The sequence below is a fragment of the Natator depressus genome, chromosome 3 (assembly GCF_965152275.1).
Source record: "Natator depressus isolate rNatDep1 chromosome 3, rNatDep2.hap1, whole genome shotgun sequence".
Lineage (NCBI taxonomy): Eukaryota > Metazoa > Chordata > Testudines > Cheloniidae > Natator > Natator depressus.
Genome location: NC_134236.1, coordinates 19,390,436 through 19,415,710, shown reverse-complemented (window position 1 = coordinate 19,415,710; position 25,275 = coordinate 19,390,436). Strand labels below are relative to the sequence as shown.

At 47.6% G+C, this 25,275-nt stretch overlaps 1 protein-coding gene across 1 annotated transcript in view; it reads left to right on the top strand.

The window, feature by feature from the left end:
* EVA1A (eva-1 homolog A, regulator of programmed cell death) overlaps positions 1-20,645 on the top strand; it is a 171,133-nt gene extending 150,488 nt beyond the window's left edge. The window contains exons 3-5 of the mRNA XM_074947495.1: positions 2,920-3,084; positions 8,409-8,579; positions 19,296-20,645. Coding sequence (XP_074803596.1) covers positions 2,920-3,084; positions 8,409-8,579; positions 19,296-19,666 — 707 coding nt within the window. The 3' untranslated portion in view covers positions 19,667-20,645. The remainder of the gene's footprint in view (positions 1-2,919; positions 3,085-8,408; positions 8,580-19,295) is intronic.
* Positions 20,646-25,275: the final 4,630 nt, after the last annotated feature.

Genomic DNA, 25,275 nt, shown 5'->3' with positions numbered 1-25,275 from the left:
CTCTATAGCAGGGGTGGTCAAACTTACTGACCCTCAGAGCCGCATATGACAATCTTCAGAAGTTCGAGAGCCGGGGCGTGTCTGCCAGAGCTCAGGGTTTCAGCCCCGCTCCTGCTGAAGCCATGAGCCCCAGCAGGTGCACCCTGCAGGACTGAAGCCCCGAGACCCTTCTCCCTGCTGGGCAGAAGTCAGGGGCAATGCATGGGGGAACATGTGGGGTCATGTGTATCCCCCACCAGATTTTTCCATGGGTTTGCTAGCACTGCTCAGTCACATGGTGCCACGGAGCCCCATCCCTGCACAGCAGCTGCTGGATCTGGCAAGCTGGGAGCTGCGGCCATGGGGTGAGGCAGCGGCAAACAGCTCAGAGCTGCGGGGAGAGCCGCTGCTTTTGCTGCTGCTCTCCCAACGGAGCTGAAGCAGAGGCCCCTCCCTGCAGCTCCCAGCTGTTTGCTACTGCTTCTCCCTGCAGAGCTAACGCCTGGGAGCTGCAGGGAGGGGCCGCTGAGGGTAAAGGGGGGCATGCCTGAGGGGGCATGACTGAAGCTGTTGGGGGGGTGGGGAGGCCGAACTTTTAAATTGTGCCCCCCCACTCTCAGCAGGCACCAGTTGTCTCTGGCAGAAGCCTCTAGCCCCACCACCCCGCCGCGGGGCAGAAACTCCTAGCTCCCCCCTCCAGTCTCATAGGCGGAGAAGGGATGAGTGTGTGTGTGTGGGGGGCGGTCGGAGGGCTCTACGAGGCACACTTTAGCGGTAAAAGAGCCGCATGTGGCTCCCGATCCGAGGTTCAGCCACTGCTGCTATACAAAGACAGACCAAGATTTTCAAAAGTGAGTAGTGATTTTGGATGCCTCTATTTTCGGGTGTCCAACTTAGATTTGTTAAGGCAGGTTTCTCAAGCTTCATTGCACGGTGACCCCCTTCTGACAACAAGAATTACTACATGACCCTGGGAAGAGGGACTGAAGCCTGAGCTGCTCTGCCCCGGGCCAGGGGGCCAAAGCCGAAACCTGAGCCCTGGCCTCCTAAGGGGCAAAGCCAAAGCTTGAGGGCATCAGCCCTGGGTGGGTTGGGGCTTTAACCTGAGCCCTGCCGGCCAGGGCTGAAGCCCTCAGGCTTCGGCTTCTGCCCTGGGCAGTGGAGCTCGGACTTTTGGCTTCGGCCCCAACAAGTCTAATGCCAACCCTAGTGACCCCACTAAAACAGAGTCACGACCCACTTTGGGGTCCTGACCCACAGTTTGAGAACGGCTGTTTTAAAGGATCTGATATTCAGAGGGTGCTGAGCCCTTGTCCTTTGAAAATCAAGCCCATTTATGGCATCTCAAACTTGACACTCCAGATTGTTAGTTACTTGTGACACTCTTGGCTGCAAGACACTATTTTTAATCCACCCTACATGCTTCCTGGACTTTCTGCCTGTTCCAGTCTTTGGCATTCCCCTGGCTTCTGTTCAGTTACCCCCCAGATAATGTGTTTCCTCTACTGCCTACGCTGAAGAGGAGTCTTGCCACTCCAGTTCTCTCCAGAAACTACTGTGCCAGCTTGTTGATATTTACGAGTTAGGGCTCTGGGTTTTTTAAATATCTGTTTCCTGACCTGATGAGACTCTACTAATAATGCTAGAAGGTAAGTGCTGATGCCTGGGCTGCCAAACATGAAAGGGTGGCCAGTAAATGCAGTTACGGTTCTCAGGCTCAGCAAAGACAGCAAGTCTAATACAGTGTAAAGGAAGGTGACTGGATTACTTCCTGATTCTTAGCTTTTGTAGCTGTGCAGGCTAAATAATGATAAGGGCAATCAGAGCTCCTGCTTCAAGGTGTCAGCTAATTACTTAGAGATCAGGAAGGACCTTCCCTCCACATGCAGTGTTGCACACTTGGCCAGGTCCTTTTTCACACTTGTCTTTGGGGTGTTTTTAGCTGTATAATAAAGTTATACCTTAATTTTCAGTGTCCTGTAGCTTTAAATCTCCAAGGACTCTGCTGTCTGCAGAAATGAAACCTCCGTTTTGTGTTGATTTTAGTGTAGGGTGTCACAGAAGGAACACACATATTATACTTTCTCATGGAGACTTTACTTTTGTTTTCTTAACCCTAACATGTATGGAAGACACATATGTTCTGTAGTTACATCGGCTGTTGGCCACTGCTGGAGACACCACCAGACTAAATGAACTGATGTTCTGACTCTGTGTGGCAAATGCTAATTTACTGTGTGACCAGATCCTCAGCTAGTGTAAATCTGGATAGCTCCACTGACTGCTGATTTACAGCTGAGGACCTGGCCTTGTAATTGAGGGGAGAAAAATACCCTGCTCTTAAGACAGCTGTGATCCAAAGCAAGAATTGTAGTGTTGTGCACTATTACGCTGGTTTGTAATTGTACAAAGGAACGGTTCATTATTTGCCTTAATTTCTCTTCAATAGCATTTGAAAGAAAAGATAATATGCTAAGGTAAAGGATCAGAAGAGGGAATAGTGTTTATGTATCTCTCAAGGGCTTGATGTTAGTAAAGCACTTTGAGAAGAACAGTGCTACAGCACTGCAGGAGGTATAACATTGATTGCTTTTCATTTTGGGATGTTAAATCAGTGTCTTGAAAAGACTTGTGTCACCTCCTAGATCTTTTCCTCCCACCTCATCTAAATATTTCGACCAATCTAAAGAATTAACAATATTCATTATAAATCAAATGATGTCTTACTAAGTTCACAGTGCCTTGCATTCTGATATTGAATCTGGCTATCTAGGCATTCATAGCACACTCCTGATGGTGGTAAATGAGCATGTCTTTGGTCTGCTTACAGTATAATTAAATATAAGATGAACCTGTAGCAAAATGCAATAATTCAGTTTATTACCAGCTGAAATAACCCATCCTAACGATTGTGTTGTTCTTGTTGTGCTTCTCTTGCAGTTCCCAAGAAGCTTCTGCATGAAACCCAGCCAAAACCAACCAACTACCAAGGAATTCAGCAACCACATTTTCCACAGCAGCCAAGAGTGTATGATCCTAATGTTATAGGGGACGGCGTGTTCTTTCCTGAAGCCTCGCCGGCCATTCTAGAGCGCGTTCTGCCAGGTAGCTAAGGCTGTAACAATATTTACAGAAACCTAACAGCAGTGATAACGATGATGAGTTCCCATTAATGGACACGAAATACCGGAATCCACACTCAGGCATTTGTGCAGTGCATAGGCCCCACCCGTTTCGGAACAGTGGGCGAAACACAGTTTTGTCATTGCACAGCTAGCTCATGACTTTGTGGCTTCTGAGTTCTCTGTACCGTTCCAGCAGTGAAGTACAGTAAGTGACTGTCAGCACAGTACAATGATCACCATGCAGCTTCAGAACATGAGCCTCCTCCACTGAAGTCAATGGCAAAGCTCACACCGGCTTCAGTGAGATTAGGGTTATGTTTTTACTCTGTATAGCATCTTTCATAAAATTCTATGCCAAAATGCTTTACAGCCTTAACTGATATATTGCAAACATGAAAAAAGGCCGGAGAAAGTCAGAGGCAACATGTTTGAAATGGGATGCATACGTTGTAAAGATAAGGGGAGGTTGTTCCAAAGGCTGGGAGTTGCAAAGGAGAAGGCTCTTACACCATCAGTGGTGACATAGAGAAGGCCAGCGATAGGCAAGGCATAGGGGAACATCTCTGAGGAAGGCATTGGGGAACGTGGGTGACTTTTAGCCAGATCCTGGAGTGAATGGAGAGCCAGTGGAGATGGATGAGGACAGTGTACAGCGGTGGATGGCCCTTCCATGATATGCTTTAGTTGCGATAGAATAGATCTCCTTTCCTCCTGCATAACCCCTGTAGTCTCTTTCCTACCCTTACTGGCTGATTGTACAATCCTACAGATTAGAAAACCAGTTCTGTGGCTTTATGGTGCTTGTTGCTGGAGAGTAGAGTGCTCAGACAATCATTCATTTAGGAACTTGTTTGACTGCACTAAGGCTCCACTGGAGAAAACAAAGAGCGGAACTCCTCTTACAGTTCAAAGTAAAGAAGTTATTCTTCACTCTGCCTCCTAGAAAACATGCCTATTGTGCAATGTTTCCACAGGATAGCTAGAGCCCAGCAGGTCTCTGTCTCTGTCTCCCCCTGGGCCTTGCTTTGTTGATCTAGCATACAGCACATCCTATGGGGAAGCCCCAAAAGGAGGTGTAATTTGAAATCTTTGTCCTGCTTAGATCCAGAGAGGCTCGTCCCCATTATGGAGCTTTCTGAAAACACTGGGGAATCTGTGATGTGGGAGGGGCTGAAGAGGGAAGGAAAAGCAGGAGAGAAGGGAGTGGGGGCTTGTTGAGCTCACCAAAGACGGAGAGGAGCCATGATAAACTTGCAATGCTGCTCCGCACGTAAGTGACACGGCAATATCAGAAGATGGGTCTTGAGTCGGTACTGCTGGCCTGCACTCACTTATCTGTTCCCTACTTAGGCTTAATTGACACGTCTTCTGTTTTCCATGGGACAGCCCCAATTTTGACATTAAAGAGGTCTCAATTATTGCCTGGGATAGCGTGACTTCATATCATGACGTTGCATCACGGAATGATGATGCCTTGTGGCCGCAGGGAAACACCACCATGTGGAGATGCAGTTACTTTGCCTAAGAGGACACAGACTAAAAGGTGGCAGGCCTCCTCATTAGCCTTCCACCATGTACGCTGACACTGTTATGGCTTTTGGGACGCTCTGGGTGCAGAGAGTGGGATGTTTCCCTTTTGGAAATGAGTGGACCATATACACAGGATTAATCAATTATCTCTTCTCCATTTACATTATGCACAATTGCTGCAGAGTATACATAGGGGCAGAGATGGCTATTAATCAGCAGTAAAGCCCTGTCGCCACTGTAACTTGTAACCCTCTAACCAGATACTGGCGGGCTTATTTGTAAGCATAGGTTCCATCCACATGTTGACCCTCATCGTGGTCATCATTGGAGACTGACCCCTGAGTGCTAGTGTATGAGCCTCTACAGCTTGTGCGGAATTCCCTAGCTGGGAGCAGTACCAGAGTCATGTGCTCGGTGGGTTGGACACGGGTGGGGGAAGGCAGAACGCACACCGAGCAGGGGGCATATCCATGCATCGCCGTGTTAAGACTCAGTAACAGCCCACAGTGGTTTGCTTTTGCCGTACACCTGCCGGTGGTGCCCTGATCACGGTGTGACAGCCTCTGCTACATGCTGCTGCTCTGTTTTAAAAGAAGACCTGACATATTGTGTAACAAAGCACGCAAGGGAGTAAGCCGTCAAAGCCTCATTCACTGTTTGTCTGTGAGAATCCTCTTTGTCTTTTAAATCCCTCCATAAAACCTACCTCTGCTGTGATTCCTGCAGCTCGCTGCCCTCTGGCATCGGCGAGGCAAATGGTGAGCTGAGACTTCCGTTTTTCTGCTAAACTCTCTTCGTTTTATTACCTCGCCCTCCCACCAGCTGCCACGTCATTGGTCAGTTTTCTCTGTCCGTTGACACCTGAATTGTAAATGCTCTGGGGCAGGGATTGCCTTCTTTGTTAGTTGTTTGCACAGCACCCAGAACAATGGGGCCCTGATCCTTGACTGGGGTTCCTAGATGCTACTGTAATAGAAATAAGATTAATAAATAATTAGAGTTATTTAGGGAGAGTCAAATTTTCCCATATCTCCTCCATTCAGTTCCCTGAAGATGGCTACTTTGGTAAGTCACAATCCCTTTAGAAACACCACCTTTAAAGCAAAACACTGTAAATTAACAGAGCCACAACCTGGGATCCTTTTACATTTCCGTCTCCGACTTATTCAGCATCCCATTCAGCTCCCCTTTATTCCCCAAATATGTGGCACTTCCGGTTACTACCTTTCCTGCCATATCAATAATCTGGGGCTGGGAATGGCATTCTGAAGGCTCTACATTCCGAGAGTTATTAGGTTAAGGCCCAAATACCCTTCACAAGTGCTCAGACCTTGGGCTGAGGACAATTGACATGACAATAATAAGAATTACACTCCAGTAGAGCTTGTTATCTGTGATTGTCAAAGTGCCTTATAAAAGTTATCACAATATCTCATTGAGGTAGGCATTATTGCCATTTTACAGCTAGGGAAACTGAGGCATGGAGCGATTAAAGAACACTACATCCAAACATGGGGGCCCAACATTAAGCACATATATAAATGGCCTGGATTTTGAAGGTGCTGAGCACCCATCGCTTCCTTTGGTTTCACATTAGGAGTTGAATGGGGAAGATCAAGGCATTTATTAAGATGCTGAAATGTGGATTTAGGGGGAGATTTTCAAAAGCGCCTTTCGTGCCACTGAATTTCCTATTGAAAATGTCCACCTTTACCCCTCTGTGCCTTAGTTTGTTCATCTATAAAACTGTCTTTCAATGGGAATAGTGCTCCTAAATCTGAGGTCCTTTTGAAAATTTCCCCTTTGGTCCCTCTCTTCAGGCATCCATGTTTGAAAAGTTTTGCTTAAATGACTTGCCCAAGGTCACAGTCATTCAGTGGCAGGGTTGGAAACAGAACCCAAGTTTCCCAATGGCCAGTCCCCTACTCTAACAGCTAGACATCACCACAGCATCCTGCTCTAAGCAGAGGGGTTATTTTAACCGCTGTATTTGGCACTGGTGTGACTGCTGCCGAAATACTGTGTCCAGCTCCGGTGCCCACAATTCAAGAAGGATGTTGATAAATTGGAGAGGGTTCAGAGAAGAGCCAGGAGAATGATTAAAGGATGAGCAAACCTGCCTTATAAAGAGAATGTCAAAGAGCTCAATCTATTTAGCATGACAAAGAGAAGATTATTAAGGGGGTGACTTGATTATGCTCTGTAAGTAGCTACATGGGGATTGAATAATGGGCTCTTCAGTTTAGCAGAGAAAGGTCTAACACTATCCAATGGCTGGAAGTTGAAGCTAGACAAATTCAGATGGGAAATAAGGCTTACATTTTTAACAGTGAGAGTAATTAACAGTTGGAACAATTTACCAAGGGTCGTGGTGGATTCTTCATCACTGACTATTTTTAAATCAAGATGGGATGTTTTTTCTAAAAGAGCTGCTCTAGAAGTTTTTTGGGGGAGGTTCTATGGCCTGTGTTATATAGGATGTCAGACTAGATGAGCACAATGGTCCCTTCTGGCCTTGGACTCTATGAATCTCTGAAGCCACACTAATAGGATGCAGCACCACACAGGCATTTATCCACCTGAGCCATCACCCCTGCTGACATTTTAAATTAACTTATTTCCCCCTCACTCCCAAATCTTTGTCACTGACCTCGGGGGGCCACACAGCTTCCAGGCAGGTACAGTGCGAAGTGAACAATGTAACCGTTCACCTTGGGTGTGAGCGGTGCAAATGCAAACACAGAGAGACAGTGAACAAACGTGGACTTTCATGCGCTGCAGGCTGGAGTTGAAAGTGACTTTGCTCCCGCAGCAGTAATGGTATTTCATGCACCAGAATTTGTCAGTTTCCTGAACTTAATACTAGCAGATAAGTGGAAGCCAGATGCAATTGCCAGCTACTGTGTACTGTTTGTTTGCAGCCTGTACCAGATACACAGGGACAGGAGTCTTAAAAGGTTTAACAGCCGTTGGCTTTTGCACACTCATAGGTGGATGATGGAGCACTCTCTATGGGCTGACTTTTTAATGTGTTTGAAACAATTAGTATTTTGCCATTGGTTGTGGTGTCTGCAGACAGATCAAGGTACAGCCAGTTCTTAGCAGTGATCTGATAAGGTCTGAAAGGGTCTCTTTCAGCCTTCTGGAATTAGCTGCCTTCTCAGCTCCAGTCTTCAACAAATAAAATAAAATCATTAACCCATGTTCCCTCACCTCTCTGAACGGGAAATTATGTCTCAGTGAAACACAATGAAAGCATGCTTCTGAAGGAAGTCATAAACGCAGGCAAAGATCCGCCCTTCTCTTAATAAGGCTGGAGGGAAAGCAGTGCTGCTTGCCAGGTGTAGATCACTCTAGAATTACAGTGAGATGCAAGCGAAGTGTTGCCGACCCTGTCTGTGTCTTCCAAGCTCATGTGCTGAGTTATTACACCGTTAGAGGAACCCAGCATTGATAAAGGCTCTTTGATTTAAAAAAAAAACCCAACCTGATTATATATTTGCTGTAAATCATCTGGGTGTGTCTAACGGGGGATGTGAAAAAGAAGGATATAGGGGAGAGGAGATGCTGCCTGGTAGCTAACACAGAAACTGCCTTGAATCCACCATGTGCTCTCAGCCGAAGCTAACCGAGAAGGTCCAGCTGCCTAACTGCGGCAGATTTGGGTGGCATTGCCAGTGACTGGCTCCAGATTTCTGAATGCAGAAGCAGGTTCAATTGCTTTAGGGCAGGGCAGTGCTGAAACTGACGTGCTTGTTCCCTCACTCAAAACAGAGAAGAAGAAAGGGAGGTCGGCTACCTTTTACCCGCTAGACAACACCCCCTTGCTGCTTCCAGTGGATGAGACACAGCGGCCAGTGGATAACAGCAGCATGGAGCCCGTGGGCGTTAGCACAGAGATGGCCTTGCTCAGCAACATCCTAGCAGCGTATTCCTTTATCACAGGTAGGTCTCTCACCTGCTTCGTCTCTGGGCTGCTGTGATGTCTTTTAAGACTCTCAGTGGGGCGCCCCAGTGTAAGTGAGGGCACAATCTGCCCCTTTGTATTTCTCTCAGAGGTTCATTTTCCCATTTGTCTCTCAGCAGGTTTTGCCTTGAAAGACCTGACCAGTGTAGCTCTAGAGAGGGGTTGACTGTATATAACAGGCTGTATTGTGTTCTGCCTTCCCTTGGACTTGCTCTCATCTGAAGTTAAATACAATGTAATCTTAGATACGGTATTATTTCTAATGTGCCTTTTTCCTTGAGATCAAAGCCTGGCTCATTAAGAAGGCAAGCTTGTCCTGTAATTTGGAAAATAAGCAGCACTAAGATCATTACCCTACTTAAGAAAATTTGGCTTATCTTCAGTGGAAGTGTGAAGATGAAGTTTCTGCTTAGTGTAATTATATATTTAAATCTAATGTAGGGAAAGATTTCCTCCGATCACAGCTTAGCTTTCATCCACATTTTTTCTTGTCATGTGTCTTTCATGTAACACAGGAGCTTTCTTCCATTTACATTTATTTTAAAGAGTCACTCTCATCATGAAGCTCATCAGCCAGAATCACTGCGAGGGGGCAGCCAGGGGGTGGGCCCCCCCAAAGCAGAAAGCCTGCTAGAATGAGGGGCACAGTAGTGCAAGCTGTCCACAGCTCCTGTTTGTATCAGAGACCAGCGCTGGTTGGTGCTACCCACAAAGAGGGTGGAGCCAGCCCCACAAAGCACAGGGTCAGGCTGGCCAGGAGATGTACTGATTCACCACTTTTGTTAGTCCAGCTTCTGCTGGGGGAGAGGGGCTCCTCCAGAATTATAATTGGAATGGCAAAACTACTGTCCCCAGACGGGAGCCCCCTCCCTCCGGCGTAACAGAGACAGGGCATACAGTTTGCTGGCCGTTCCCTGGGCAGGATTGAATCTCGACCCTTGTTGTTTTTTAAAAAATGCATACCCGTCTTGCTAACAGCGTAATGCCCAATTTTACAAAGACACATGCATGTGTGTAACTTTGCACATGGTGAATAATCCCATTGACTGCAATGAGGCTAAGACAAGGGAAGCACAGGGATAAATCTTGCAGAATCAGGGCCAAAATGATTAAAACACAAACAATTTCGAGCTTTCTTTTTTTCATGGCACAAAGCTTCGGTCACTTTTATTTCCCTTTGGTGTCATTCTCTGGGTCTCATGCACGAGCACAAGGCTGTTGTGTTTTGGTTCCCAGCACAAGGTTTGGAATTCTAGTTTTGGCAGATGTACATAGATTTTGAGAACTTTACTGTGTATAGTGCTCCAGCTGGGGAGTAGGTGTCGGTGGCCGCTCTGTGTGGCTCCCGGAAGCAGCAGCATGTCCCCCCTCCGGCTCCTACGCGTAGGGGCAGACAGGAGGCCCCGCTCCGCACACTGCCCCCACCCAAAGCGCTGCCCCCACAGCTCCCATTGGTCGGGAACTATGGCTAATGGGAGCTGCAGGGGCAGCGCCTGCAGATGGGGCATCACGCAGCAGAGCCACCTGTCTGCGCCTCTGCGTAGGAGTGACATGCCACTGCTTCCGGGAACCACTTGAGGTAAGCACAGCCTGAAGCCTGAACCCCTGAGCCACCCTCACACCTCAACCTCCTGCCCCACCCTGATCCCCCTGTCGCCCTCCGAACCCCTTGGTCCTAGCCTGGAACACCCTCCTGCACCCTAAACCCCTCATCCCCAGAACCTGCACCTCCAGCTGGAGCCCTCACCCCCCATGCCCCAACCCCCTTCCCCAGCCCTGATCCCCCTCCCGCCCTTAACCTCTCGGTCCTAGCCTGGAGCACCCTCCTGCACCCTAAACGCCTCATCTCTAGCCCCACCCCAGAGCCCGCACCCCCAGCTGGAATCCTCACCCCCCCGGCCCCGCACTCCTCTGCCCCCTGCCTGGAGACCCCTCCTGCACCCTGAACTCCTAATTTCTGGCCCTATAGCCTGCACCCAACCCCAATTTTGTGAGCATTCATGGCCTGCCATAGAATTTCCATACCCAGAAGTGGCCCTCGGGCCAAAAAATTTGCCCACCCCTGCTCTAAACCCAAACCTGTGAATGCTGGATCTTAGTCTGCCCAGAAGAATGTCCAGCATATCTTTGTGCGACTAAGGCTCTATCCCCACTGGAGTGCTACCCATGGTTAGGGGACTATTTTAACCTTTCTGCTAATGTGGATTAAATACAGTTTAACAGGTCAAACAGACATAGTTAGAAATATAATGGTAACATAACAAAGGTTTGTGTTTCTGTAGTGCCTCCCATTAAAAGCCCTGAAAGCATTTTTCAAGCATTAATGAATTTTCAATAGAGATGCACTCAAGCCACAAACTCTGGCCCTGAATCTGAATCCTTCTTTCGCCAGCCTTCCCACCCCCATTTCTGGCATTTTTTGGATTTGGGGTTTAGTTGATTATGGAGAAGTCACACATGAAATTTGGTCTGAGATCTAAAGTTTGCCCAAGTTTGCAGCTCAAATCTAGAATTTGGCCTGGAGCCGTCTCTAATCCTCACAACTTCCCTGTAAAGCAGGTTATTATTGATATTGTCATTTTATAGTTGGGGAAAAGTTAAAAGTGACTCACACAAGGACTTACAGTCAGTCAGGGAAAACTGGGACTAGAATCTAGGTCTTTTGACTATGCTCAAAGTACCATGGACTATGTTTCCTTTTTCCACAGTAAAACTCTGGCCTATATTTTTCTTGTGGGACACAATCTCTTTTGAGCTGGGATTCTGTGAGATTTAGGGCTGTTCTGTGCTGGTAACCTGGTTGAGCTAGCAATAAAGACACAAGGGCTATAGGTGACAATTTTTTTAAACCATTCTCTTTTGGGGGCCTGTCCTGCAAGGTGATGTGCACCCTCAGTTCCCACTGAAGTCTATGGGATTATGGGCCCTCCGTGTTTCACAGCACCATGCTGCTGCGCACCTGTCTGTCGTGCCTCCAAGCAACAGACTAAAACAGGGCTGAAGCTTCATTTCCTGACTACAGCTACCTCCAGTCCCAGCTTGAGGAAAGCCATTCAGAAGCTGACTATACTGACCTGTGCAAGCATTTCCAGACCAAATCCATGGGAAGTGGGTGGGCAGCTGCAGACGGAGAGACTGCAAACACCTGCCACTAGCACCTGTTGGCATGTACCATGTCGTGCAGCAGGTGGGAAGGTTAGATGCAAATACAAAGGGACATGTCCTGGCCATCCCCTGTATCTTTCTGCTTGAAGTCTGTGTGTAAAGATGCAATGTTCCTATTAATGGCAAAGGAGTGCAAAAAGCCAGTATAGCAGGTCACAGAACTACTTGTGGGAGTGTTTGCTTTCTTTATCAATCTGCTCATGGCCCTCCACACGATTAGTCAGGGTCCTTTGGAATTCCAGCCACAAAGGAATTTGTGTTTATTTGTTTCATGCAACCCCACAGAAGTTTTAACGTAATATTTCTATAGAAATTTGCAAAGAAAATAAAAGAATATCAATAGTTGGTGATTTTACTATTTAGGATCATCTGGTAAACTGGTCAGATTTAGGACTCGGTCCTCGACTTTAAAGATTGGTATGCAAGTAACTTTGCAGCAAGTCTTTGAAGAATTAGGTTCTTAGTTACATAATGTCTGTAGCTGCAAACTACAGAATTGTTATTTATTATGGAAAAACTCCTGCTGGCTTCACTGGGCTTCGGGTCTATAATTGTGACCAAGAACATAGCAACAAACCTAAAATCATCCCTCTAGCTATATAGTACTCAATTGGCTCTTGTCCCATTTGTCCCTGAGTGCATCCTCTCTGGCCTAGAACTGAACGGGCATGGAAACTGAGTGACCAACTTCCACCTAGAGGTGGGACGTCCCTGCAGATCAGGGTGGCAGTGCATTAGCAGCAGGGATGGTGCCTCCATTTACCCTGTAACTGTTCTGTGGGCAGAGGACTTCGATCTCCAGGATTTGTGCAGAAATTTTCTTTAAAAATGTAAGGGGGAGGGACACCATAACTTCCCCATAAACAGCGACGTGCTGCCAATATGGTAATGAGCGGCTCCCAACAAAAAATCCTGGGGAGCTCAGACCAACTTCCCTCTGAAATTGCTGGTGCTAGAAGTTAGACAGGGGGCTCCCTGCGAGTCCCCTCCATTACATCGCTGTCCTAACATGGGGAGTCCAACTGGCTGCTGTGCCTTAGAAGAGATGCAGTGAGCGACACTAATGAGGAGCTCCTCCTCCCCCCTGAGCTCTCTGAGGGCCTGATGCCATCCCAGGAAATCAGCTGCAGCATTGCATAGATTAATTTTTATTTATTAAAACAAGAAGAAGAAAATAAAGCACTATAATAGCAATAACAAACTTGGCCTGGGCCATTTCCTGGAGAATTAATGACCGTCTGGGCTGATGCTCCCAGCTGATCATTAGCCCACAGGAAATCGCCTCAATAATTGTTGTTTGCTTGGTTGCTTTTTAAAAAAATGTGTTTCTAATTTTGGCTGGTGTGGAGCCTCTAGAAAACTGTGTGCGTTCCAAAGACAGGGACCGGGGGGAGAGGGGAGGCATGCGCCTTTTGGCTACATACATTAAAAGAAGTGATTGAGCAGTCTTCAATCAACGACCTTTTCAGCTGCATGCCCAGCCCAGAGAGAGAGGCACCATAGAGGGGGAAAGCTAATCATTGCTAAGGAGATTGCATGGCACTCCAGGATGGGTCTTGATTAACGTAGGGGGGAAGAATGTAACTCACAGATGTCATCAGAAACTGAAGGAGGAATCTCTTACAGTGGATAATACTGTAAACTTGGACTTCTTCACACCACGAGGCATATGGAACAATCTACCAATGGATATATGCTGTGACTCAGCAAAGTGTTTAAGCATGTGCGTAAATCGCAAGGAGGACAATAGGATTTAAGCATGCACAAAAAGTAAAGGACATGTTTAGATGGTTTGCTGAATCAGGACCCTGGGGTGGGGGTGGGGGGGCAGCAAGCATTAAGTCTATTTAGAGAGGCCATCAATGCAGACCATTGATACCCATCCTACGCACGATCTATACTGAGGGGAAAGATACTAGCCTGGATGTTAGGAGATCTGAGTTCAATTTCCTGCTCTGCTTGTGACTTCCTCTCTGACCTTGGGGAAATCACATAAGCCCGAATGCACAAAAGGAATTAGCTGTCTACATGCCAGTTTTGGCTCCACGGCAATGCATGAAACCCTGCTTAAGTTTTTAGGGTAGAAGTTCCCTGGGCACTTATGTTTCTGTCTCTGGGCACGCACACTGCTTCCTCTCTCCGAGTGTTTGGGCACCTATCTCCTGCCTAAGCCCTGAGCAATTCACAAACCAGGAAAGACAGGCGTTCATCTGATCCGGTAGGGATGCTTAGACGCTGCCTAGTGGATCAGGTCTCATGGAAAATCTGGGTTGGGGGTGCCCACCTTTTTTATAACTTTTAGCCCCATGGTTAGATCACTTGCCTGGGAGGTGAGAGACCCTGCCTCAGTTCCCCTCTCTCTGCCAAAAGGGGAGAAGGGATCTGAACAGAAGTCTCCAGCATTCATGTGTGTGCGTGTCTAAACACAGACCAGCAGGACAGTCTGATGTTGGGCTCCTTCAATCTCTCCTGCTGAAGGCTGTTTCACTGTGGATAAATAATGAAATCTATTGGATTAGGGGGACAAGATCCCAGGTGGGTGCCCTAACCACTGGCCTATAGGCTTATTCTTGTGTTCTTGCCCAATGACTATTTAAGTAGTAATCCACAGTGGAATAGGAATAAGGATTTTGGTGCCTAACGTGCATTCAGGACCCAATGCCTCTGTTCCTCAACTCTCAACTAGGGTTAATTCCACTTCCCTACCTCACCGGGGTGTTGTGAGGATAAATATATTAAAGATTTTGAAGGGCTTAGTTACTACAGCAATGGGGGCTATCTAAGAGCCAGAAATAGTTTGTAATGAGAAAAGTAGAATATATTTTATTTAATTTTTAATGGGTTTTAGTGTATGTGCTGGATTGACAATCCAGGAGACAGAAATCCACTATTTAGCCACATGGTGGGTACAGCACAAGCAACAACAGTCTTGCCAGCATGCCTCAACTCTGCTTTGGAAGGACTCGGGGGCAGAGAGTGGGTTAGTCTCTGGTAGGGTTGCCAACTTCCTAATTGCACAAAGCCAAGCACCTTTGCCCCGCCCCTTCCCCGAGGCCCTGCCCCTGCTCTGAGGCCCCACTCCCCACTCTCTCCAGCTGCTCGCTCTCCCCCACCTTCACTTACTTTCATTGGGCTGGGGCAGGGGGTTGGGATGTGGGCTCCAGGAGGGAGTATGGGTGCGGGAGGGGGCTCAGGGCTGGGGCAGGTGTAGACAAGCTGCAAGCGCAGACAAGCCCTGTGTCCCTTGAGGCCTCGCTCTCTAAAGGTAGTTAGATGCCTAACTGCCACTGAAACCAGTTGGCACTCAGCGCCTGAATGCCTTTGAGGAGCTGGGTCTCAGGCCCTTTGGAACTGTTTCCCTGTGCTAATACGGTCCTTGCAGCCTGGCGACAGGCGTGTCAATTAGTGCCCAGTCTGATATTGTGCTTTGTGATCTGCCTACTGGAATCTGGACTGACACCACCAACTCCTTTCACTAAACAGCCAACAGATGCTTACGGCACTCAGGCAGTCTGAACCTGAACTGTGCAGTGACCTTCTCCTGACCTGGCCCCAACTACTTCCTGCCTGTCCTGCCTGCCTCTGCAAACATTCCCCCTCCTTTCCCTGTTGTAGGGGGAGTCCTTAAAGGGACAATGCCCCTTTTCTTCCTGCCAGCGGGTCAGAGGACCCCCTTCCCCCCCCCCACTTGGAAACTTGCAGTGAGCACATCTATTTTTAAATGCATAGTTAGAGTTTGAAGTCCATTCTCCTCCCCACACTCACACCCTGAAAACTGCTCTGAAAAAAAAAACCCTTACACATAACAGACTGAAAGTGCACAGGTGTGGCCATTCTCAGGGCAACATCTGTGATTCTGTATTCAATAAGAGGAATTCTGCTCAATGAAAGACCACAAAATATGACCCTCGATGAAGATTGTCAAGGATTGATCCGTATTGTTTGATTTGTAAAGCAAGTCACCCATGTCTAATGCCCTGGATAGTGCAGTTTCCTATTAATTATACTTTATTGAAAGTGACTGCTTCACACTTTCTTACATTTTAAGAGTTAGCCCATGTACTGTATCTGTCTAATTTACATTTTATGTGTTGTAAGGCAAGGATATTTGGCCAAACTCACCATTTTAGGTCAGTTGGTGCACGCACTCACACACACACTCTCTCTCTCTCTCTCTCTCCGGCAGAGGGACAGGGTTTTTGTATTGTACAGTGCATAGCACAGTGGGATCCTGGTTCATGACCAGTATGGCTCCTTAGTGTTACCACCGTACAAATAATAATGCTAATAATATTTTTAAAAATGACTAGCAATTCGGGGTGCTTTTGTGTTCGACTGCCAAACTTGAAATGCCTGAAAAGAGGCCGGAGTTTCCGAAAGGCTGAAAACACACCCTCTGAAAGTTAGGCCCCCCCCTTTAAGGGTTTCTCAAGTTGGCCACCCAAAAATGGAGGCTCCCCAAATTATTAGTCACGTTTCAAAATCCAGAATCTTGGCCATTGATGATTTAGCTGTTTCAGAGCTATGTTGTTGGCCTAAATTGCCCCTTTGCTGTGCAAAAAGGCACATGCTTTGGGAGGATGGCTGCTGTGTGACTGGGTTGGCTATATGAACTGATACATGCCAAGTCTGCAGGGCGACAGTTCAGTGAAGGAGTCCAGCTTGTGTCCAGCATTTATGAATGCTGATGGCATAACTCATATAGCTCATGAATACCAGCAGAGCCCAAAGATTCAATTACTGCATTGGTACTGAATGAAGGACTATCTGTTTAGAGTTGTGTGTCGTGTATGAAAAATTACCGGCTAACAAGCAATCTAATTTCAGCTCGCTCACTCGCTGCCCATGGTAGCTAGAACAATGGAGAGAGTGAGTGTGGAAGAAAGAAGGAAACTGGCAAAAGGGAAAGAGAAATAATATGTTTTCAGTCCATTCCAGGCTCCACACTCTGCATTTTATGAATTGTGTCAAGAGAGTGAGCTATGGAACTGATGCAACAGGTATATTTTTTAAAAAATGAGCCTGTGTGTGTGTGTGAATTTAGTGCTCATACAAGTGAGGTTTGTCTAATCATATCAGCCAGGCATAGAAGAGGCAAACCATAAGCAATTCTGCCAGTGCAAATCAATCCAGCTAACCCCTTCTCTTCCACTCCTCGGAGCCCTCCATGTGTTCACTTGAAAATGAAGTTTAGCGGTGAAGTTAATTTCTGCACAAAATAACAACCCACCTGGACCCTGCAATCCAAAAGGCAATTTCAAGGGAATATGGGATGGGATGGAGCAGTTTACTCAGGGATGTTCAAGTCAATGGGAGTTAGGCACCTAACTCCCTTAGGCCGCTTTGAACATCCCAGTCCTAAAGAATCTCTAATCTCATACCATTATTGTTTATTTGTATAGTGCCAGCAGCAGGGTCAGGTGCTTTGTAGGTAGGATGAAGATGAAGGGTGAAATCCTGGCTCCATTTAAGTCAGTGGCAATTTCACCCAAGCTCTCTGCTCCAAAGAGCAATCTAAATAGAGACCTGACAAACAAAGCAGGGTGCCAGAGCAGCAACAGACAGCAGTACAATTGAACAGTGAGACTCAGCACCCATTTTGTCAGTTCCATGGATTGAAATGTCTTTGTTCTCGCATATCTGTTTCAGTAAGTTAGAACCCCAGGCGGGAGGTTGGGTTCTCCTTAGAGAAATGTGGTGTTAAGAAGGGGCTTGAACAGGGAGGGAGTGGAAGCAGATGGACTGAATCAAGTAGTAGGGCCAGGTATATGGGGCAGCATGAAAGAAGGTCCAGAGATAGGAAAGGAGGAGGTACAAAGTGGGCACTTGGTCTGATAGCTTGTGCAGAGTGAAGGGGACTGGGGCCGGGGTGAGTAGAAACAGAAGCAGAGGAGTGGCCACCTGAATGCACTGGGCCTTGAAGACAAAGACGAGGAATTTAAATTGGATCCAGACAGCGAGGGGGTAAAGCTGATGGAGGCACCTGAAGAGGGCCTGAGCTATGGTTTTTATTGCAGAGGGGAATGTATTGCAAAGCTTCATGCTGAATAAAGGGCAGTATGCCTCCCACATTACATCAAACACCGTATCAAGTTCCTGTTCAGGATTCTTCCCCCTACTGCTTGCTGTAGCTGTGCCATGGGCAGCTTCAGGTATTGGCCTTCGCAGTGACCTTTAACCTCATTCAAACCCAGATTCACAGTCCGATGCTCTTAAAAATATTTTAAAATATGCTCTTTTGTTTGATTTGTGGCCCCATATTTCAAGGGAATATTAGATGCAATGGATTTGAGATTATTACGCTGAGATAAAGACTGAAATTGTCTGTATTATTTGAATTTACAAATGGGGTATGCCCCATCCCCACTATACACTTCAGGATTGATTCAGCCAGATAAACACCTCCAAACACCCCCAGCTTTTACATACTAGAAATCTGCTTGAAGTGATTTTAGGGATGTTTCCTGCTTGCCTTCTGAAAACTCCACTTGAAGGAAACCAGACCTAGGGGACCCAATTCTGCTCTCATTTCTAAGGGTGCAATGGGATCCAGTGAAGGCAGAGTTGGCCTGAAGGGGACATATATATTCCAGACCCTGAAGGCCAGATTCTCAGTGGGTGTAAAATGTCACAGCTCCACCACTGACTTCAATGGAGCTGCACTGGATCTGAGGATCTGGCCCCAAAGTTTGATTCCCATGCAGGGCTCCGATTTGAATTAACAGGATTGAATTTGGCGCCAGCTATTTTGCCCAGTTCATCTTCATCCTTTGTTGGATCAACTGTTTTTTTGCTATAACACTTAAATGAGCCAAAGTGATTCAGCCCATAGAAAAATCCAATGCATAAGCAATACAAAAATAAGATGACAGTTTAAAATACAATATGGATCCTTCAAAGTCTCATTATATCGTCTCAGAAACTTTTTTTATGCTGAATCTGTCAAGTCAAAGCCCTGGCTCCATCTATCTTGGGGTGTCATCAGCAGTAAATTTTTGTGGTCTGGGCAGAAAGCCAGCACGTTTGCCTTAGATAAGCAAATGAACGCTATGAATCGATCATTTGCCACTTCCTTGGTGCAAGGCTTGCCATTTCAGCTGTGCAAAGGTGCAGAGAGAGCATTGAGCTTTGTCATCATCTTTATTCCTCGGCCAATAACGTATGGGACAGAAAGGTGCACTTAGTCACTGCTGCCTGTGCAGCTTGCTGGCTTCATGATCCCACTCGCGTAGGGAGTGGCGTTAGCGTTTAATTTGGGGGGGCCGCTCCTTTACCATGCTGGCTGGCATTCGGACACAAGTAGCTCATGGCGTGCATGCGGTAGATGCCTCAGGTACATGTTCTACCACTGGATCCCAGTGACTCCACAGGGGGGATACAGTGGAAGCTTTGCAAGGACCATCATGAAACCAAGAGAAGATCTGAACCTCTGAAGAAACTTGGGGCTGTTTGAACTTGTGCAGCTGCCCCGTGTGACCAAGTTATGTAATGCCTTGGTCCTCTGAAAATAATTTCTTTTCTCCTTGCAGAAAATCCTGAGCGTGCCGCTCTGTATTTCGTCTCTGGAGTATGCATTGGACTCATTTTGACCCTGCTGGTCTTGGTGCTAAAGGTATCCTGCCGAACTGACTGCAAACGATCCCCGGGGAAAAAGCCGCCTCAGGAACCGGAGAGCGACAGCGACAGCAGTGACAGCGAGGACGATTCGGACACCACTTCGGACCTGTCAGCCCGCAGGCACCGCAGGTTCGAAAGGACTTTGAACATGAATGTCTTCACCTCGGCCGAGGAGCTGGAGAGGGCTCAGAGGCTGGAAGAGCGGGAGCGCATCATCCGGGAGATTTGGATGAATGGGCAGCCGGACATACCGGGGACCAGAAGCCTGAACCGCTACTACTAAGTGTTGGGAAATCCCACAGTCCGGTACTGCAGCCTTGGTCTTCCTGGGCCTGCTAAAGAGAGAGAGGAAAGGAGTGTGACATCGGTGTCTCCCCTTTTCCTTTCAGAAGGGCTAACTGGAGCAGTGTGGATGGACAGCAATAAAGCTTTCACCTTCCCCTTTTCCCTGACATATTGCTACCGACACTAGGAAATCACCCCCCAGGATTTTCTCTCTGGAATCAGTCTGGTCACAGCAGAGGTGGATGCCAGCTTCTCCTCTTGGTGTAGTTCAACAGTGGGTGGGAGGCATGCTACGGTACAAATGCTGCTCTCATGCTTGCCAGGGAAACCATCAGTGTTCTGCTTTCCCCAAAGATTTCAGGAGAATCGAAAGCAAACTGAGACTCTGGGTCCGCTAAAGGAAAGATAACATGGGGAGGGAGGCACAAGTGCATGATGAGTGACTGTCTTGTGACTTTGGAAGCCATGAGATTAATCTAGTTAAAAAAAGTGACTTTATAAGATGTGGGGATTCTTATGCCATGAAATCGTCTTGGTGCTTGGACGTTCAAAAGTGTGTCCTGTTATTTAAGATGGTGTTTTAATCTTGCTTTTCAGTGGCAGCATTTTTTTTACTGACACCTCAGGGATAAAATCCTTTTTTTTTTTAGTATGTTTCCCCATCTCCTTACTCACAAACCAACCTGCTCCCAACAGTGAAATTATGGTATTATAGGAGATGTGTCAGTGATGGGTGAAATGTTAAACAGCCTCAAAGAGGTTGAAAGGGGGTTTGTTTGTTTTGAGTTGAGATATCTAGATATATATTTGAAGAGGCTGCACAGCAATGTGCCTTATTCTTTTCTGTTGTTAAACTACAGGTTTCCATGGATAGTGATGCACAATGTTTTATATATTTTATTAAAAAAATAAAAGAAAAGGTTTGTATTTACCAGAGGAAAATGGGGGGATGGAATGGGCCAAATATGCCAGCAGGATGGGAAATAAATGCAAAATAAACTCTGCTTTGTTTATATCTGTTTTAAGTTGCATCCTTGCTCTTGGCTCACGCTTCGCTGCAGTAAGATACTCTGGAAGAGCAACGAGCTTTTGCAGCCACTCAAAGCTGACACAAGTGTCTAAGGCAGTGGTGGGCAACCTGTGGCCCGTGGGCTGCGAGTTGCCCACCACTGGTCTAAGGATACGTCTCGACTGCAAAAGAAAGTGTGTTCTTAACTCAGTCAACGCAGATTAAAAAAGCAGTGAGGGCACAGCAACTTGACTTTTAACGTGGGTTTACCCCATACACACACACACACCCCTCTCTACCTGAGGTGGCATCAAACACGGTGCTTGGCTAGCTAATTCTTGCTCACATGCTCAGGGTCTAACTGATCGTCATATGTGGGGTCAAGAAGGAATGTTTCTCCTGGTTAGATTGATGACAACTTTGAGGGAGGAGGTTGTGTTGCTCTTGAGCATGTGGGTGGGGATCGCTTGCCAGTATTATCTGGGTATATGTCAATCATTTCCCTGCCATTGCAGGGCTACACTTCAGTCCCTCCTATTCTCTGCCTGTGGCACTTCATATTGTGAGCCTCAATATTTGGTTTAAGTTACAGCGACCTAAGTGCTGTCCACCCCGGTGGGATGCTGGCGGGAGATGCTCTCCTGCCGACATAGCTTCCACCTCTCACAGAGAGGGAGTAATGATGCCAACGGGAGAGCGCTTGCTCATCGGCACACAGCATCTTCCCCAGATGCACTACAGTGGTGCCCATGTAGCACTGTGGTGTAGACTTGGCCTTAGAGAAGCCACTTAAATTTGACCCGGCCGCCCCTCCCTCAGGCCAGCAGGGAAGGGGCTTCGCTGGTATGTCACCCAGTGCCTAAAGGGGGAGCCTGGGCCCTGGGCTCCTCCACCATTGCGTCCCTGCCGAGTTCAGTGTGCTGTCTTCTTCCTCATAGGAACAAAGGGGGGGAAAAGCCATTGTCCCACTTTTTTTAAATGGGGGAGAGCTGTGCCCCCCACGTTTAAGAACCTTTCCTAGCAAAGGCTTCTCCTGCTCTTAAAGGGACATGCACCTGAACGTGGCTGCGGTCATAGAAAAAGTAATGCATCTTTGGTTGTATTCTCTTTCCCAAGTGATCCCTCCAACATGTCCCGCCCTGCACTGCCCTCTCCCAATGTGTACATCCCAGACAACGCAACAGGGGTGTTCTGCCACAGACATCCTGTGTGGCCTTGCACAAGACATAGGGCCAAGTTGTTAGGTGGTTAAAGATGCAGCTAGGTGACTTGTGTGATTTTAAAAAGGGCCTAAGTGCTTAACTCCCAAACACAGATGCTTTTGACAGTCCCAATAGGTCTCTAGCTGCATCCTTAGGGGCCTAAAGACCTTTAAAAATCTGGTCCTCACTTTCCCTGGCCCAGAGCCTCAAAAGTATTTAGGCACCTAACACCCATGAAATCAATGTTGCCTGGATACCTTTGAGGATTGGGGCCTGTGCCTCAGTTGCCCATCTGTAAAATGGGGATAAAAACACTTCCGTACCTTGCAGGGGTGCTGGGAGGATAAATACATTGCAGATTGTGAGGTGCACAGCTAATGTGGTGCTGGGGGGCCTCATAAACACTATGTATGAATATGGCACCCCATTTACTAGTTAAGTATTTTGGGACACAGTGCATACCTCTCACCAACTCATCTGAGAACTTCTTGCTCCTTGGAATAGTAACAATTCGATGAGGGGTCTCTAACTGGAACCAATGGAGCATTGTAGCTTTTCATAAACATGCATGATGGCTTTACCAGCACGAGTCCAGAGCCCAGCGTGATCGCCAAATATGGAAATTAGGGGCTAGATTTAAAACTAGGTCTGGTGACACTAAGCATCACAGTGCCTAACTTGTAGGCCCTTAGAAAATCACTGGGAATCCCAAAGCCTGAGGTAGGCGCCTAGGCTCCCTACACAACGAATGGGGAGAGACAGGGGTCAGAATGGGATTCACAAAAGCCAGCATGCTATGCGGCTCCATGCCTAAGCTAGCCAGTGGGAGATGCCAAGCCAGGCACGTAGCTCTGAGAGGCAGAAGTCCTAGCTGCATGGAAGCACCTCTCTGAGCTTGGGAGTCTCAGCTGCAAACCCTGTCTTGGAGTTAGGCACCTACACTGTAGCTACAAGAAGCTACAGGGAAAGGTCTGGTGGTCGGGGTGCTCACCTGGGACAGGGGATACACCCAGTTCAATTCCTTCTGCCCCTGAGGGGCAGAAGGCTTTTGACCAGGGCTCTGCCACCTGTCAGACAACTCCAGTAACCGCTGGGCTCTGAGCTGGTCTGATGTGGGGCTCCCTCACTCTCTCCTGTTGAAACTGTTCCACTGTAGATAAATAGTTTTAAAAAGCCCTGGAGGAGGGGGCCTGGATCCTAGGTCTCCCATTCTTGCACTCACCCTCAGGCTACAGAGTCGTTCTCATGCTTGTGCTCTCTCTCTCTTATGTGCTCTCTGGCCCAATGATGCTTTCATAATTTATCCACAGTGCAACAGGCGACAGTGAAGGCAGCCCACATTGGAATAGCCCATGGCCCTGCAGCTGAGTTAGGCAGAGGAACACCCATCCTCCCCCACCCCCACCCCCCACCCCGGTATGTGCAGCGCTCTGGGGCTTAGGTGTCTGGACTCCTAGAGTGGCGCAGCAGCGTGCATGCTCAGAAACATAGGCCCTAGGGGACTTTTACAGCAAAAATGTAACTGCCGAGCAAGGTTAGGCACCTGAAATGTTCAGCAGCAGCTGAGCGGGAGTTTTGTGAATCCCAGAAGGGCCTGATTCTGGGATTTAAGTGCCTAAAGTAACTAAGTCCTTTTGTGACACTAGCCCGATGTGTTGGATCTTGCAAACTACGAGTCACACCAGTAGTCAAACTGAAGTCCAGTCTATTTGCCTGCAATCCATGCCATCATTCACATATGTGGCAAGAATACAAACAGGAACTAGGGGTGCGGGGGTGCTGCAGGACTTCTAGGGGCTCTGCTCCTGGCCCCACACATGGGGCTCTGCGATACCCCCACCTGTGGCCCCAGCCTCGGCCCCTCTTATCCCTCTCTGCACCTTCCCCCCAACCCCGGAGCCATGGCCTACTCCCGGCCCCAGCTCTGGAGGGTGAGGCGGGTTGGGGGGGGTGAAGTAAAAAGTTTTGGGACCACTGCTTTACAGTTTTGTTAGCTGGCTTTCAGCACCCCCACTGCTGCTGAATACAAACACTAGAGTGGTTCCAATTACATACGCATTATTTGTTCCTGTTCATTCCCCCCCACTCTTGATTTGCCACCTCACACGGTCATCCCAGTTTCGAGGCACTGACCTCTGATGGGGAACTTTGTTCAATGTACCCTGAAAAGCTAGGTAATACGATGTCTGCTGCCTTTCCCATGTCCACGCTGGTGTTAATATCCTCAGAGAATTCCAGAGAGTTAATGAGGCCTGGCTTTCCCTTCCTGAACCCTCCCTGGCTCTACTTAACCCCTTGACTGCCATGGTTCTCAGCACCCCAGGGGCTACACAAATAAAGCAAGTTCGCTTAGCCAGCGGCTCAGCGGAATGTAAAGCATATGGGGATGGGCGTTTCCTTTCTCGCTGCATGGGCACGCTAGAGTTTCTAAGGCCTCTTGAGCAGTTAATCGTGTTATACGTTCCCACGCAGCCTCCTGCGCTCATAGACATTACTGTGGTCTCCCTCACAAAGAATGTTTAACAACCTGCTCTGAGCCGCAAGTGCTGTAGCCCCCTGAAAAACCAAAATCTCAAATTATTGGCTTCTTTCCACGCTCTGTAATTACCAGGTTTTCCGCCTCACCATTCTCTTCCCTGCCTCCACCCCGCTTCATTTAGTTCCCCCCCCTTTGTTTAAATATTTTTAAATACAGCGAAGGTCTTTGGCTCATGGACTGTCACATGTAAGGTCACTCCCTGAGAACAGCATTCCCTGCTGGCTTTGGTTGCTTGTTTATACCATCGCGGAAGTATGTTCTGTTGTTAATACCTACAGTCTGAAGAGGTTCACTCTTTGCGTGAAAAATGCCAGGTTAGCAGCACTGGAGCCTGAACTCACCCTTCCAGAGAACAGCTCCCCAGACAATAGCCATGTAATTTTCACCCCTAATAAGCTTCACCGCTGTGGTGGAGGGTTCCTTTGATGAGCTGAAGGGGTAGTTGAGTGCCCAAGCTAGTTCAGTTCTTGGCTTCTGTGCCTGCATTAGACTGTCTGAGCTATAAATTGGGCAATCTTAGGCTAGAATCATAGAATCATAAAATATCAGGGTTGGAAGGGACCTCAGGAGGTCATCTAGTCCAACCCCCTGCTCAAAGCAGGACCGATCCCCAATTAAATGCAAACTCTTCGCTGCACAGGTTGTTCTTACAGGAGTAGGGGCCAAATGTGATAGCATGGAAACCTGTCTGCTAGGAACTGGATTGAGCCCACAACATTCATTTCACACTGGGCATAGATTATGATTCATAGTAGCTAGCTAGGCCCTACCCTATCTCCCTTAGATACTTGTACAGCCTCCATTACCATAGTCTCTGAGTTCCTCACAACCTTCAATGTATTTATCCTCACAACACC